Source organism: Anser anser (genome assembly GCF_964211835.1).
Source record: "Anser anser genome assembly, chromosome: 22".
NCBI classification, from domain to species: Eukaryota; Metazoa; Chordata; class Aves; order Anseriformes; family Anatidae; genus Anser; species Anser anser.
This window is the reverse complement of record NC_139743.1, coordinates 3,374,793-3,387,498: the sequence shown is the minus strand read 5'-3', so window position 1 is coordinate 3,387,498 and position 12,706 is coordinate 3,374,793. Positions and strand designations below refer to the sequence as shown.

Sequence of the window (12,706 nt, the reverse complement as noted above, 5' to 3'; positions counted from 1 at the left end):
TCGGCTTTCCTGGCGCGCCCGCAGGCCGTGCCCGCAGGACCGGGCGCGAGGCGGCGGGCAGGAGGAAACCTCGGCACGCGGCACTAGATGAATAACCTTTTAATTTTGACAAAAACGAAGTACAAAACCGAGGCCAATTTTCTTTTCTCCCCATTCGCAAGGATCTCTGCGAGAGTGGCGCTTGGCTGGTGCGGGGTGACGGGCGGGCAGGGTGGCTCCGGGTGCTGGGGCGCGCGCCCTCCCCGGGGAAGGGCCACGGGGCACCCGCGGGTGCCCGCGAGCGCGGCTGGGCGCAGGGGGGACGGGACCAGCTGGCGGCGGGGCTCGCAGGAGTGAAGCGGGGAGCGTGCGAGGCCGGAGAGGAGAGGAGGAGAGGAGAGGCCGCCCGGGAGCGGGAGCCGGAGCGAGCGCGGCGGGGCACAGCTGGGCTGCGGCTCGGTGCCGGTCGCGGCGCCGGAGGGGTCGTTTGGGCTGGCTGGCTTTTGGTTTTAAATAAATACCAATCGGTGGGGGGCGGCTGGAGTCGCCGGCGCCCCAGCAGCTGCGGCACGCGGGGCTGGAGGGAGCGAAGACGGAGGTCCTGGCTGGGGCTGGGGGAGGCGGGGGGCTGCCTAGCTGATGATCTGCCGGGGCCGGCCGTAGCTCATCCCCGCCTGTGATGCGCCCTTGTTGCTCCCCATCTGTAAGCCGATGACGTTCTTGCCCTCCTTCAGCTGGCTCTCGGTGAACTCCCGCTTGTGCTCCTGCGCCTTCCTGCGGGGCGGAGGGAGAGGCCATGCGGCACCCGCCCCCCCCCCGGCTGCCGGATCCTTGGATCCTCGCCCTGGCATTGGAATTCCCCCCATTCCCCTCCCCAGGGCCGTAGCCCCAGCCCTCTGCTCCCTGGGGCACCCAAGAAGGGACCGAAACCTCCCGGGGCTGCCGCTGGGCAGCGGGAAGGGGACGGCGCCAGCCCCAGCTGGGTCTGGGGGGGAGCTGGCAGGCAGGGGGCCGGGGCGCAAGGGTCCCCCACTTACTTCATGAACCAGTTGGGGTCCCCGTGGTAGTTCCCGTCGTTCTTGGTCACCGCCAGGCTCCCCAGGGCCATCAGCGTCCTCTGCACCGCCGCCATGTCCTTGGCTGCCGAAGGACAGCAGAGTGAGCGCTGGCGTGGTGCTGGCAGCCCCGGGCCCCTCGTAGCCCCCCGCCCGCAGCCCCCCGCCCAGCACACCTTCAAAGAGGTCGACGGTCTGGAAGATGTCTGTCTTCACCACGCCGTAGTCCTCGGCCGCCTTGAGGAACTGGGAGATCTGCTCCATCTGCTTGAAGACCATGGTGGGGGGGCTGTCGGGGATCTTGACGGGCTTGGAGCCGTCGGGGTAGAGGCTGTTCACCAGCCGGCTGAGGACCTGCGGGCAGAGGGAGGCTGAGCTCGCCGCACAGCGCCGCACAGCGCCGCACAGCGCCGCACAGCGCCGCTCCCACCCGTCCGGCCCCGCACTTACGATGCCGTTCTTCAGCCAGACCTGGAAGCCCAGGCGGCCCCGGTCGGGACGGCCCACGCTGGCCCCGCACTGCGCCACGATCCACTCCACCAGGCGGTCCTCCAGCTCGTCGTCATACTTCTTCTCGATCTTGGACTGGACGTCCCTGCTCATGCCGTACGCCGGGCCCTTGTTGGCCATGACTGCGGCGGGTGGGAGACCTGGGGCAGGAGTGGGGGCGCGTGAGGCTGCGGGGGTGCTGCCTCCCCCTCGCCCGGCACAGGGCACCCCGTGGCATCCACCTCCTGCTCTCCCCGTGCCAAGCAGGGGCTGTTCGACGCCAAACGGCACATCCAGAGGTGAGCACACGGCCGTGATCCTTGCAGTGTGCCCAGACAGACAGGTCCCATCCCGGCAGAGGTGCTTTGTCCCCGCTCTCCAGCTCAGGGTGCGCAGCAGAGCTGCCTCATCCCCATCCCTGCCTGCTCAGCCACCAGCGGGTCCCAAGGGTGCCAACGTCCCTGGCATCGGGCAGCCGGTGGCCGTGGTGCGCCTGGAGCAGCCACACTGCCCGGAAAGTGCCCGGGAAGGAACCGGCACAGCTGGAGAGCGGAGGGCTCTGGGCAGCAGGGCTGGGTGCCTGGGGCACAGCGGGGTGCCGTGGGGTGGCCATGGCTCTCCGTGTCCCCGTGCCCGTGCCAGGAGGCCAGTCCCCAGGAGCCGTGCCCGTGCCCTTGTAAGGACATGGTGCGGGCAGGGACGGCGGTGGCCGGGGCGGGCAGCGCTGGAGGGTGCCAGGAAGGGTGCCAGCGGGGAGAGGCGGTGGGGAGCCGGCAGCCAAGCCCCCCGCTGAGGCGGCCTCACTCCTCCCCACACAGCTCCTGGTTGGGTTTGAGCCAGCCGAGTGCCGGGGCTGAGCTGTGGAGGAGCTGCGAGCCCGCGTCCCCTGAGCTCCCCGGCCACCAGCTCGCCCCGCGCACCGGGCAGATGCAGCCCGGCTCCGGCAGCACAGCCCCGGGATGCGGCAGGGCTGGGTGCGGGTAACGCCGAGCCTGGCTGCTGCCAGCGGGGCAGGGAGCCCCCAGCCCCGGGGTTCAGGCAGCAGTGCTGCATGAGTCCCCCGACGGGCTGTGCCCAGCCCCGGGCACGTCCCCGATGCCGCAGGCAGCGCCGCTCGGCTGTCACAGCTCGCCTGGCCACGGGGCACTGACCGCCAGCCCGTGCCCACCTCCTGCCCTCATCCCCCCGCACTGGGCTGTGCCCCTTCCCGCAGGAACGCAGGAACTGGGGGCTGGGGCTGCTCCGAGTGCTCCCCGAGTGCCCCAGGGCTGGGCAGAGCCAGCGCCCACCACAGCTCTGCTCCCGTGAGCCGCGGAGCCCCTTGGCGACACGGTGCTGAGGACCAGGGGCAGCAGCGCACCCTGGGCAGCGTCCCCAGCCCATGGAACTGCGTCCCTCCCCGTGGGAGCGGGACCCTGATCCGGGGAGCAGCATCCCAATTTGGGGAGCAGCATCCCAATCCAGAGAGCAGCATCCCAATTTGGGGAGCAGCATCCCAATCCAGAGAGCAGCATCCCAGTCCAGGGAGCACAATCCCAATCCGGGGAGCAGCAACCCCATCCCAGGGAGCAGGACCCAATCCGGGGAGCACAACCCCATCCCAGCGAGCAGCATCCCAATCTGGGGAGCACGATCCCATCCTGGGGAGCAGCATCCCCATGTCCCAGGGGCTGGCACCCCGAGCGGGGCACCCTCCGTGCCCGCCACCCCCCCCCCCCCAGCAGCAGGACTCACGAGCGGCTGCTGACGGAGGCGAGGGGCGATGCTCAGCGCGGGAGCCGGCGCTCTGCACAGTTAGGAGGCCGACGCCGAGCTAAAAGGCCGGTGCCGGGACAGTGATGTCAGCCAGCCCGCGGCCAGCCCCCCATCCCTCCCTCGCGGGGCGCGCCAGCCCCGCAGCGCACCCTGACTCCAGCCCAGGCACCATATTTGGGGAAAGACTCCGAAAAGCGGTGACTAAGGCCCGTGCCGGAGCATTCCCCGCGTGCCTCAGCCCCGGCAGTTTTGGGGCAGGGAGGAAGCGGGGCCCCGGGCTCTGATGGAGTAAGTCCTTTTATAGGCAGGCGCTCGCCGAGGTTTTCTGCCCTGACTTCATGGCTGGCTTTCCCCTGCGCTCACCGCCGGGACGGGACGAGCGGGGCTCTGCGGGGCTGGGGGGCACGGGGGGGGGGACCCGAGCGGCAGGGACAGGCCACGCGACGGTTGTGGTGTGTGCCGGGGGGCTGCTGGGGAGCACAGCGAGCCAGGGCGGGCCTGCACGGGGTGGCGAGGCCTTGGGCATCCTGCGGGCGTCTGGCCAGGGCACAGGAGTGTCCCCAAGAATTGCTCTGCCCCCGCTGAGGAGGGCAGGATGCGGCCAGGCAGCCCCGGTGCCAGGTGGGGATGCGACAGGGACCCGCAGCCCCAGGGACCCGCAGCCCCCAGGGCCTCACGCACCCCAGCACATCCATGGCTCCGTCCCCAGCCCTCCCCGGCCCCCCCGCAGTGCCAGGAGCTCCAGCAGGACACAGCCACAGCTCCAGGATTGTCCCCACGGCCACGGGAGCCCAGGGGCTCAGCGAGGGGGCAGAGCCCCACGACCCGCAGCCTCCCTGGGCACCCCTACACCCATGGGTGCGCTGCCTGTCTCCCCAAGCCCCCCCCACCCCAAACCCCGCTCCCAGCAGCTCCCATCCCCTGGGGCACACAGCACCAGCCCCACAGCCTGGAGGGGGGCAGCCCTGGGGGGGCCTCTCAGCTTCCCAAGAGGCGAGGGGGAGGCTGGCGGAGCAGCAGAGTGCGGCTGACACCCAGCGGCAGCGCGGGCAGCCCCGCCGAGCCCCCCCCCCCCGGGTGCAGGACGCGGGGTGCCCCAGCCCCGGCCCCGCAGGAGGAGGCAGGCACGGGTAAAGTGCAGACACTTTAATGGGAGCCGCTTCCCGGCACGGCCGCCCGGAGCACACCCGCGCAGCCGGCTGCAGGAGCAGCGGACGGGAGGAGAAAACCGGCCGGCAGCCTCGGCGAGGGGCTCGGCAGGATGCGGCCCCCGCTGGCCGCCCCGGCACCGGGGCGCGAAGGCATCGCCGCCGCGCTCCGCTCCCCAAAACTGGCAGTAGGCACTGAAGGTCCCGCACCCGTGTGCGTATGGGGCCGCGCGTCCCAGCAGCAGCAGCACCTTTTCCAGTGTCACTTGTCGCCACGGACGGGCGCCACGGGGGACAACACGCAGCCACGCAGCCCCCGGTGCAAGAGAAGGGCCAGGCCACCATAGGGGGTCCCCGGCCCCATTTTCGGCTAAGACACGTGCTGGGCAGGCCGGGGTGGGGGGGCCACAGGCACCCGCTGGGGGCCCAGCACAGTGAGGAGGAGGCACGGCGGGGAGGGGACGGAGAGGCTGGCGGACCCCCAGCACGGGCAGCCCTCCCCGGGGGGCTCCGGCCGGGCTTTTGGCACAGCCCCAGGCGGCGACACCGCGGGGCAGCGGCCCCTCTGCTGCCGGGCCCCTAGAAGACGTAGATCTTGTCCCGCTGGACGCAGTCCAAGTCGTCGTCCAGCGTCAGCAGCACCTGCGGAGAGGGGAGCGGAGGCGCGGTGGGCCGGGGCTGCGGGCAGGGCCGGGAGCTGCGCCCCCTCACTGAGCCCCCGGGCTCCCAGGGCTGTGGGGACAACCCCGGGCGCTGTGCGGGCGGGCGGCACCTACCAGGAAGGAGCCGAACATGGCGATGGAGGAGAGGAAGTGCCAGATGTCGTGGTCGTCGAAGAAGTCGAGCAGGATGCAGTCGCGGTTGTGCTCCCGAGACTCGGCCGGCGTTTTCTGTCCGGGACAGGGCGAGCTGTCACCATGCCCACCCCGCAGCCACCCCGCGCCCCGCGCCGCCCGCCCGCCTACCTGCCAGGTGCTGAGCCCCTGGAAGAAGAAGAAGAGGGCGAAGCCCCAGACCACGGAGGTGCCGATAATGCAGAGCAAGGGGATGAGCTTGATGCGTTCGCCGCTGCGGAGCTGGAGGAGAGGCCGGGGTCACCGCGCAGGCAGTGCCCAGCAGCCCCAGCGGGCAGCCTCCGGCTGAGCACCCCCAAAACGCCCGTCCCCGGTGCCCTCCCCGCACGGCCGGCCCGGGGCTGGGCTCCGCTCGCACCTTCATGATGATGTAGAAGGCGAAGTAGAGGAGCAGGTTGCAGATGCCGATGGCCAGCAGGTAGGAAGCAAAGTCATTGGGGTGGACAATGAGGCCGTAGGCAGCGCTGGGGAGGCAGGGAGAGGCAGCGGGGTCAGCTCAGCCTGGGGTGTCCCCCCCCCCCGTGCCCTGCTGCCCCCCCGAGACCTGCTGGCAGCTCCCCAAGGGCTGCTCCTGCAGGGGATGGGGCGGTGCAGGGGGACGCTGCGGTGCCGCGGGTGCAGGGGCCGTGCTCTGCCCACAGCTGCCACGAGCTGGGTGTCCTCAGCCCGGGGGCTGGCCCGGGCTGGGGGGAGCAGGGCAGGGGCAGCAGCGGGGATGGGGGGGCCTGGCCATGGAGGAAGCAGCGTGAGGGCCTCGCCTGCCCCCGGCTCCGCACTTACAGCGACCAGTTGATGATGTTTCCCATGACCAAAAGCACCATTCGGTCCTGCGAAGGGAGACGGGACGGGGTGAGGAGAGGGCCTGGGGGGCACCCGGCCAGGCTGGGGAGGGTCTGCTGTGTGCCACGTCTCAGCACAGCCCCAGGCCGGTGGCCAGCAAGCTCGCGGGCAGCGACGTCCCTTCCCCTCCCATCACTCACCACGTACATGGGCCCGCTGCACTGCCGGACGCAGTCCGTGTACAGCACGTGCAGGATCCTGCGCAGGATGCCCGAGTCTGCAGGGAGAGGGGAGGTAGTGCTGGGGTCCCTGAGGTAGTGCTGGGGTCCCTGAGGTAGTGCTAGGGGTCCCTGAGGTAGTGGTGGGGGTCCCTGAGGTAGTGCTGGGGGTCCCGGAGGTAGTGCTGGGGGTCCCGGAGGTAGTGCTGGGGGTCCCGGAGGTAGTGCTGGGGGTCCCGGAGGTAGTGCTGGGGGTCCCGGAGCCAGCCCCTGCCCGTCCCAGCCCTGCCCTGCTTGGGGCCAGGCCCCCAGGTTAACCCACCCAGCCCTCACCGAGCTTCCAGCGCCCCATGTAGTAGAGCTGGGTGCTGAGCAGGAGGGTGGCCACGATGTGGATGACGGAGAAGACGATCCAGAAGGCCATGTTCCCTTTGCCGAAGACCTGGGGAGAGAGGAGCAGGCAGCGGGCTGGAGAAGTGGCCACCCCGAGCCGTGCCCGGCCCCACCGCGCGCCCGCACTCACGACGCCGACGACGGAGAAGAAGATGACGACGGCCAGGCAGGCGTAGGCGCTGTAGGCGCTGGCGTTGATGTCGGGGTGCCGCTTCTGGTACAGCTTCAGCATGCAGAGCCCGGCGATCATGTACATGAAGGAGGTGTCTGCGGGACGGCAGCGGTCAGCGGGGCTGGGGGCGGCCCCCGGCGCGGCGCCAGGGCGGCACTCACCGAACTGGAAGTTGGTGTAGTTGGGGCAGACGTGGTAGCAGGCGCTGAGCAGCCCCTCCATCATCAGGGCCGTGCCCATGGCGTAGAAGAGCCCGAAGTGCTTGGGGATGCCGCACTCCTGCGGGGCCAGAGAGGAGGGGAAGTGGTGCCTGGGGAAGCTGAGCCCCCCCGGGCGCAGAGCCCCGCGGCCACGCGTCCCCTACCAGGGCGTGCGTGTCGTTGCGCATGAGCGCCCGGTTGTAGTTGATCTCCCGCTGCAGGATGATGAGCAGGAAGAGCAAGCCCAGCAGGACGTAGCCCAGGTTGCTGAGGATGTTGTTGAAGGCGCTGCGGGAAGCGGTTCAGCCCGTCAGTGCCCCAGGACCCCCCCCATCCATCCCCCCGCAGCCCTGCCCCACGCGCGGGGCACCCCGGCTGCACGCCCGCCGCCCCTACCTGAGGTTCCCCAGCGGGTGGGCGCACAGAAAGTTGTAGTAGCAGATGTCCTGGTTGCCGGTGACGTTCACCACCTGCAGGCATGGCACAGTGAGAGCGGGAGGTGGCAGGGAGAGGACGCAGGGGGACGCACAGGGACGTTCCCATCGCGGGTGGAGAACGGTTTGGGACAGCTCCCCGGGAACGGGCACCCAGACCCCGCTCACCGTCTGGTAGGTGATGACGAGCTGGATGACGGGGAGGGCATAGAAGACGGCGATGGTGGCGATGTTCCTGGGAGGGGCACAGCGGTGTCACCAGGGTGCCCTGCCACCCGCCGGGGGCACCGTGGGGTCGCCGTCCCGAGCCCCCCCCACCCGCACCTCCCCTGCTCACCAGAAGTAGATCTGGTATTTCTTCCGCAGCACCCGCTTGTCCTTGCGGGCCAGGTCGGCCACGCAGAGGTATTGCTGGAAGGAGAGGCAGGGTCGCAGGGGGGCAGGCGGCAGGGCAGGGCTGGGCGCCCCGGCACGGCCCCGCGCAGCCCCGACGGGGACACACCTTGGTGCGGATGACGTTCTTGTCGTAGTCGATGTCGGCCAGCGTGTCGTAGTCGTCCTCCTCGACCGAGCTGAGCGAGTCCAGCCGGGGCCGGCCGGCCACGTTCTCCAGCGACCGCTCCCCTGCGCCAGAGCCGGGGGGGTCAGCGGTGCCAGGACCACAGCACCCCGCAGGACCAAGCCCTCCTCGCCGACACCAATCACCCCCAATTACACCCGCGCCTCCCCTCTAGCTCAGCCCGGTCCTGCGCCGGGACTCGGCCGCGCCGGGGGCAGCCCTGGGCCGTGCGGGGCTGGGGCAGAGCGGCTGCAGGCACAGTGGGGGCTGTGCCCGGGGCAAAGCTCGGGGCAGGGCAGATTGGTTTGATTGGACCGTCCCTGCTCAGCACCAACATCTACCCATAGCAATGCACAGCTGCCTCATCGGGGCGGAGGGGATGCGCCGCTTGAACTGGTCCTGCCCTTCAAAGGAAAGCGAGAGTTACTGGGGCAGGACAGGGACCCAGCGCACCGCCGGCACCTCGGGAGGCTCCCCGGCACGTCGCCAGCCGGTGGTGCCCACGTGGAGACCCCAACACAGGCTCGCAGGGAGGGACAGGGGCCACCAGGGGACGGAGAGAGGCAGAGCTGAGCTGCCACCGGTCGGTGCCCTCGGGGCAGCCCTGGCACGTTGGCTCCGTGGCGCGGCGCGGCGCAGGACTCACCCACGTATCCGTAGGGGACCTCTGCAGAGCCCACGCTGCCCGAGGCGGCCTCGGTGCTGCCGGAGGAGCCGTTCTCTGGGGGGAGGGACAGGGTGGGCTTGCGGCACGGCCACCGGCCCCCGCGGGCAGGGAGGTGAGGGGCAGCGCGTGGCACTCACCGAAGGAGCCGTAACCGTAGGTGTCGTAGGGGACGTGCCCCAGGAAGGAGTCGGGGATGCTGCGGGAGTGCCCTGCAGGAGAGGAGGGGACGCACAGCTCCATCAGCTGGGGGCAGCCACCAGCAGCACCCCCAGCATGGGGCTGTGCAGCCGATCGGTGCGGGGCAGTGCCCTGCGCCCCTGTCTGAGGCCAGGCATGGGGGCACGGCCCGGGCAGTGGCTCGCACGGACAGAGCAAACGCTGGCACCTACCCAGTAAAGATGCTGGGAGTCGCCAGAAAGTCATGGAAAAAGAGAGAGAGAGACTCAGTCAGGTGCTCAAGCCCCAGCCCAGCTGCGTCAGCCCCAGAGCGGAGAAGCCAAACCCCAGGACATTCCCGTCCCTGCTTTTTGGCCTTACTTGAAAGGGGAAAAAACCCACCAACCCCAGGGACATCCCCTCGCTGCCGCCCCCAGTACCCCTCACCCGTGTCCAGGCTGGGCGAGTCCATGGCTGCCAGGAGCCCCTTCCTCTTCTGCTGCCTGCCGAAGGAAGCGGCCGTGAGCAGCGCCGCAGGGCGGCCGTGGTGCCGGGGCTGTGGGTGGCACCGCTCCGTGGGGCAGGGACAGGGGCACGGCTGCCACGGGCGCAGCACCGGGAGGGGACGGGGTGGTGGGCAGGGGCTGGGGGGCCACAGAGCGCTCACCGGCAGCTCTCCCAGCAGGCGATGAGCAGCGTGAGGACGTAGAAGGAGAGGAAGATGCCCAGGCAGAAGAGCATGCTGCTCACGTACGCCTCCGCTGCGGACAGAGCCGGGACGAGGCTCAGGGCGAGCGGTGGCCCCGGGGACCTGTCCCGGGGTCCCTGCAGCACCCCGCAGCTCCCAGCCGCTAACAGCGCCCGGAGCAGTCTCCCACCCAGGCTTACAGGTTATGGCAGGGGACACCATCACCTCCAGCATCTTCTGCCGGTTGTGTTGATCCACGGGCTCATCTGCAGGAGGCAAGGGCAGCGGTCAGCTCCGCGGGGCGGGGGTCAGCCCCGTGCCCAGCACCGGCCCCACAGCAGCAAGCCTCCCCCCGCCAGGCGCCTACCTGGGGAGGTGTGTTTGGAGAGGGGGTAGTAGGGCAGAGGCCCCCCGCACGCCTCGTCCTCCGTCTTCACCACCACCACCACGTAGAAGCTGTTGCTGGGGAAATCCTTCTTCTGCAGCGGCCGTCCCGGGGCGAGAGACAAGGATCAGCAGCGCCGGGCCGGGCCGTGTGGGTCCCTGTGGGGCTGAGCCCCACGGCCGGGGCCTGTCCCCACGCTAAGCGACACCGGCCGGCAGCGGCACGGCCCCGCGCCCACCTGCACCGTGATGGCTGCCTTCTTGGTCATGGTCTGGTACATGCCGATGAAGGCCACGTTGTTGTCCAGGTCGTAGACGGGGCACTGCGGGGTGCAAGGGGCAGTCAGCTCTGCTGAGCGCCGCGGGTCCCCCGGGGGAGTCCCCACAGCCCAAACCTACCAGGATGTCCTGGATGGAGATGACGGAGCAGGGGAAAGCCATGGCCGAGGTCACCTTCACAATCACCGAGTCCACTCCCTCGGGGAACTCGTACTTGAAGTACTGGGGGGAGAAGGGCACGTCGCTGCCCGTGCCGCTCCCCCCCGGCGCGGAGCCCATGCCCTGCCAGCCCAGCCCCTCACCTGCGGCTGCGATGCCGTGGCATTGAAGCTGAAGGCTTCGTTCGTCCTGCGGAGAGCAGGGAAGGAAGGATGAGGGCCGGCCAGGGCAGCGGCTGCCCGGGGAGGAGCAGCCCCGGGTGGCAGCGGGCAGGGAGACGGGGTCGGGCCCCTCACCGCAGCACGAAGTTCTCCACGCGGGTGACGCGCAGCTGGTAGGAGGCGTTGAGGGACAGCGTGGAGACGTCCACGTAGAAGTGCTGGGTCTCCACCTCCGCCTTGGTCTGCGGCTGGCACAGCGTGCGGCTCACCTCCTGGTACGCGTACTTCCTCTGGTACCTGGGGCAGGCAGACCCCGCCGTGCCGTGCCGTGCCACCGACCGCTGCCCACCCCGTGCCCACGGGACCCCCACCGGGGGGTCCTGAGCCCCGCCGATACTCACAGGCCCCGTAGGATGAGCGGCACCTGGAACGAGACCACCGCCTCCTTCTGCCTCACCACGAAGAGCACGGGCAGGTCCTTGTGGTCGGACAGGACGTTCACCGACACCCGGACTCCCTCTGTCTGCGGGGACAGCGCGAAGGCGACGCTTTGGCCGGGCAGCGGCGCCCCGCTGGATGGACTTTGCTCGGCAGACACGTTGGCCCTTGCTGATGAGGGGACGCCGCCCGTCTGCTGTCCCCAGGGCGCCCGGCTCCGCTGCCACCCAGGGCAGGGTGACGCGGGGCTGCACGGCCACGCTGGTGCCCGGGGCTCCCTGGGGTGGCAGAGGCACTGCCTTGGGCCGACTCCTGGGTGCCCAAATGGGGAACGCAGCCCAAAAGCGGGGACACAGCCCAGAAGTGGGGACACAGCCCAAAAATAGGAACACAGCCCAACAAGGGGAGCACAGCCCAAAAACAGGAACGCACCCCAACAAGGGGAACACACCGCAACAAGGGGAGCACCCCAAAAACGGGAACGCACCGCAACAAGGGGAACACACCGCAACAAGGGGAGCACCCCAAAAACGGGAACGCACCGCAACAAGGGGAACACAGCCCAACGAGGGGAACGCACCCCAACAAGGGGGAACACCCCAAAAACGGGAACGTGCCGCAAAAACGGGCCCCAGTCCCCAAAAGGCCCCCGCGAGCCCCCTCGGGCCGGCGCCCCGCTCACCCTGTTGCGCAGCACGGTGTGGTTGAAGGCGTAGATGTTGAGCAGGTCGCCGTCCACCCAGTCCGAGTAGGTCCTGTCGAAGGTGGCCTCCTTCTCCTGCACCTGCCGGCGCTGCTGGGGCTCGGGCAGGGCTGGCGGCGGGGCGAGCGCCCACAGCAGCGCCCAGGCCAGCGCGGCGGCCCCGGCGGGCGGCATCCTGCCAGCATCCCCGGCTGGGCTGCGGCGGACCGGGGGGGGACCGGGGGGGTCAGCCGGGGCGCGCCGGGGAGCCCGGACCCATGGCGCGGGGGGCGAGGCGGTGCCGGTGCTCGGTGCCGGTGCCCGGTTCCCGGTGCTCGGTTCCCGGTGCGGATCGCGGTGCCGGTGCTCGGTGCCCGGTTCCCGGTGGCAGTGCCCGGTGCGGCTCCCGGTGCCCGGTTCCCGGTGGCGGTGCGGATCGCGACGCCCGGTGCCGGCGGCAGTCCCGGTGCCGATGCCCGGTGCCGGTGCCGGTGCCGCCCGGTAAACACGTCCCGGCGGTGACGTCAGGGCCGGGCGGGGAAGTGACGCGCGGGCGGCGCCGACCGAGGGCGGCCCCGGAGCCACCGCGGGGAGCGGGGCCCTGGGACGGGCGGGCGGGCACGGGGACAGGCCGACAGAGACCGACAGACCGACGGACAGACCGAGGGACAGACCGAGGGACAGACCGCCGCAGCCCCGGGACGCCCGCGGGCCTCCCCCCCTTACACGGGGGCCTTACAGCACAAGGGGGCTGGGCAGCTCCTGAACACCCCTGGTCCTAAACGTCCTGTTCCTAAATGTCCCTCCTTCCTAAGCACCCCCTGTTCCCCAATACCCCTCCCGGGCAGGAGCCCCCAACCCACCGCCGCTGCCCCAGGTCCCCGCCCGGCCCACGCAGGGCCGCGGAGCTTCGCTGCGGCGCTCCTTTATTTCCAGGGGTGAGGGGCTCCGAGCACCCCGCGGTCGCACGCTGCTCCCCGGTTGCGGGTCGGGGGCTGGTGGCAGCCACGGTGTGCTCGGGGCAGAGCCAGGGCCAGGAGCTGAGCCGCTGCTAAC

At 70.6% G+C, this 12,706-nt stretch overlaps 2 protein-coding genes across 3 annotated transcripts; both read right to left on the bottom strand.

Moving 5' to 3' along the window:
* Positions 1–84: 84 nt before the first annotated feature.
* Positions 85–3,412, bottom strand: TAGLN (transgelin). Its single transcript, XM_083808487.1, has 5 exons — positions 3,258–3,412; positions 1,485–1,684; positions 1,211–1,388; positions 1,017–1,119; positions 85–753 (listed from the first exon to the last, which is right to left on the bottom strand). The coding sequence occupies exons 2-5, from the start codon at positions 1,662–1,664 to the stop codon at positions 612–614; spliced, it is 603 nt and encodes a 200-aa protein (XP_083664613.1). The 5' UTR covers positions 1,665–1,684; positions 3,258–3,412; the 3' UTR covers positions 85–611.
* A 997-nt stretch (positions 3,413–4,409) lies between these two features.
* SIDT2 (SID1 transmembrane family member 2) lies at positions 4,410–12,187 on the bottom strand. 2 transcript variants are annotated; one of them, XM_083808480.1, is made up of 27 exons: positions 11,651–12,187; positions 10,932–11,053; positions 10,666–10,827; positions 10,513–10,558; positions 10,331–10,432; positions 10,171–10,254; positions 9,915–10,026; positions 9,748–9,813; positions 9,527–9,620; positions 9,307–9,362; positions 8,841–8,912; positions 8,683–8,757; positions 8,378–8,440; positions 7,980–8,101; positions 7,815–7,888; positions 7,646–7,712; positions 7,440–7,513; positions 7,208–7,331; positions 7,005–7,122; positions 6,802–6,938; positions 6,612–6,720; positions 6,261–6,337; positions 6,061–6,107; positions 5,639–5,744; positions 5,392–5,502; positions 5,203–5,316; positions 4,410–5,068 (listed from the first exon to the last, which is right to left on the bottom strand). In XM_083808480.1, exons 1-27 carry the CDS (start codon positions 11,843–11,845, stop codon positions 5,006–5,008), a joined length of 2,592 nt encoding a protein of 863 aa, XP_083664606.1. In that variant the 5' UTR covers positions 11,846–12,187; the 3' UTR covers positions 4,410–5,005. The 2 variants fall into 2 exon arrangements, with proteins under 2 accessions (XP_083664606.1, XP_083664607.1); XM_083808481.1 differs by lacking the exon at positions 8,378–8,440 and having other exon boundaries at positions 11,651–12,186.
* Between the last annotated feature and the right edge of the window lie 519 nt (positions 12,188–12,706).

Coding starts and splice junctions, on each gene's coding strand:
- SIDT2 (XM_083808480.1), bottom strand. CDS start 11,845: ATGCCGCCCGCCGGGGCCGCCGCGCTGGCCTGGGCGCTGCTGTGGGCG. Junction 10,027..10,170: donor AGGCAGCCATCACGGTGCAG/GTGGGCGCGGGG, acceptor CGGCCGCTGCAG/AAGAAGGATTTCCCCAGCAA. Junction 7,713..7,814: donor AAATACCAGATCTACTTCTG/GTGAGCAGGGGA, acceptor TGCCCCTCCCAG/GAACATCGCCACCATCGCCG.
- TAGLN (XM_083808487.1), bottom strand. CDS start 1,664: ATGGCCAACAAGGGCCCGGCGTACGGCATGAGCAGGGACGTCCAGTCC. Junction 1,389..1,484: donor TCTGGCTGAAGAACGGCATC/GTAAGTGCGGGG, acceptor CTCTGCCCGCAG/GTCCTCAGCCGGCTGGTGAA. Junction 1,120..1,210: donor GACCGTCGACCTCTTTGAAG/GTGTGCTGGGCG, acceptor GTCCTTCGGCAG/CCAAGGACATGGCGGCGGTG.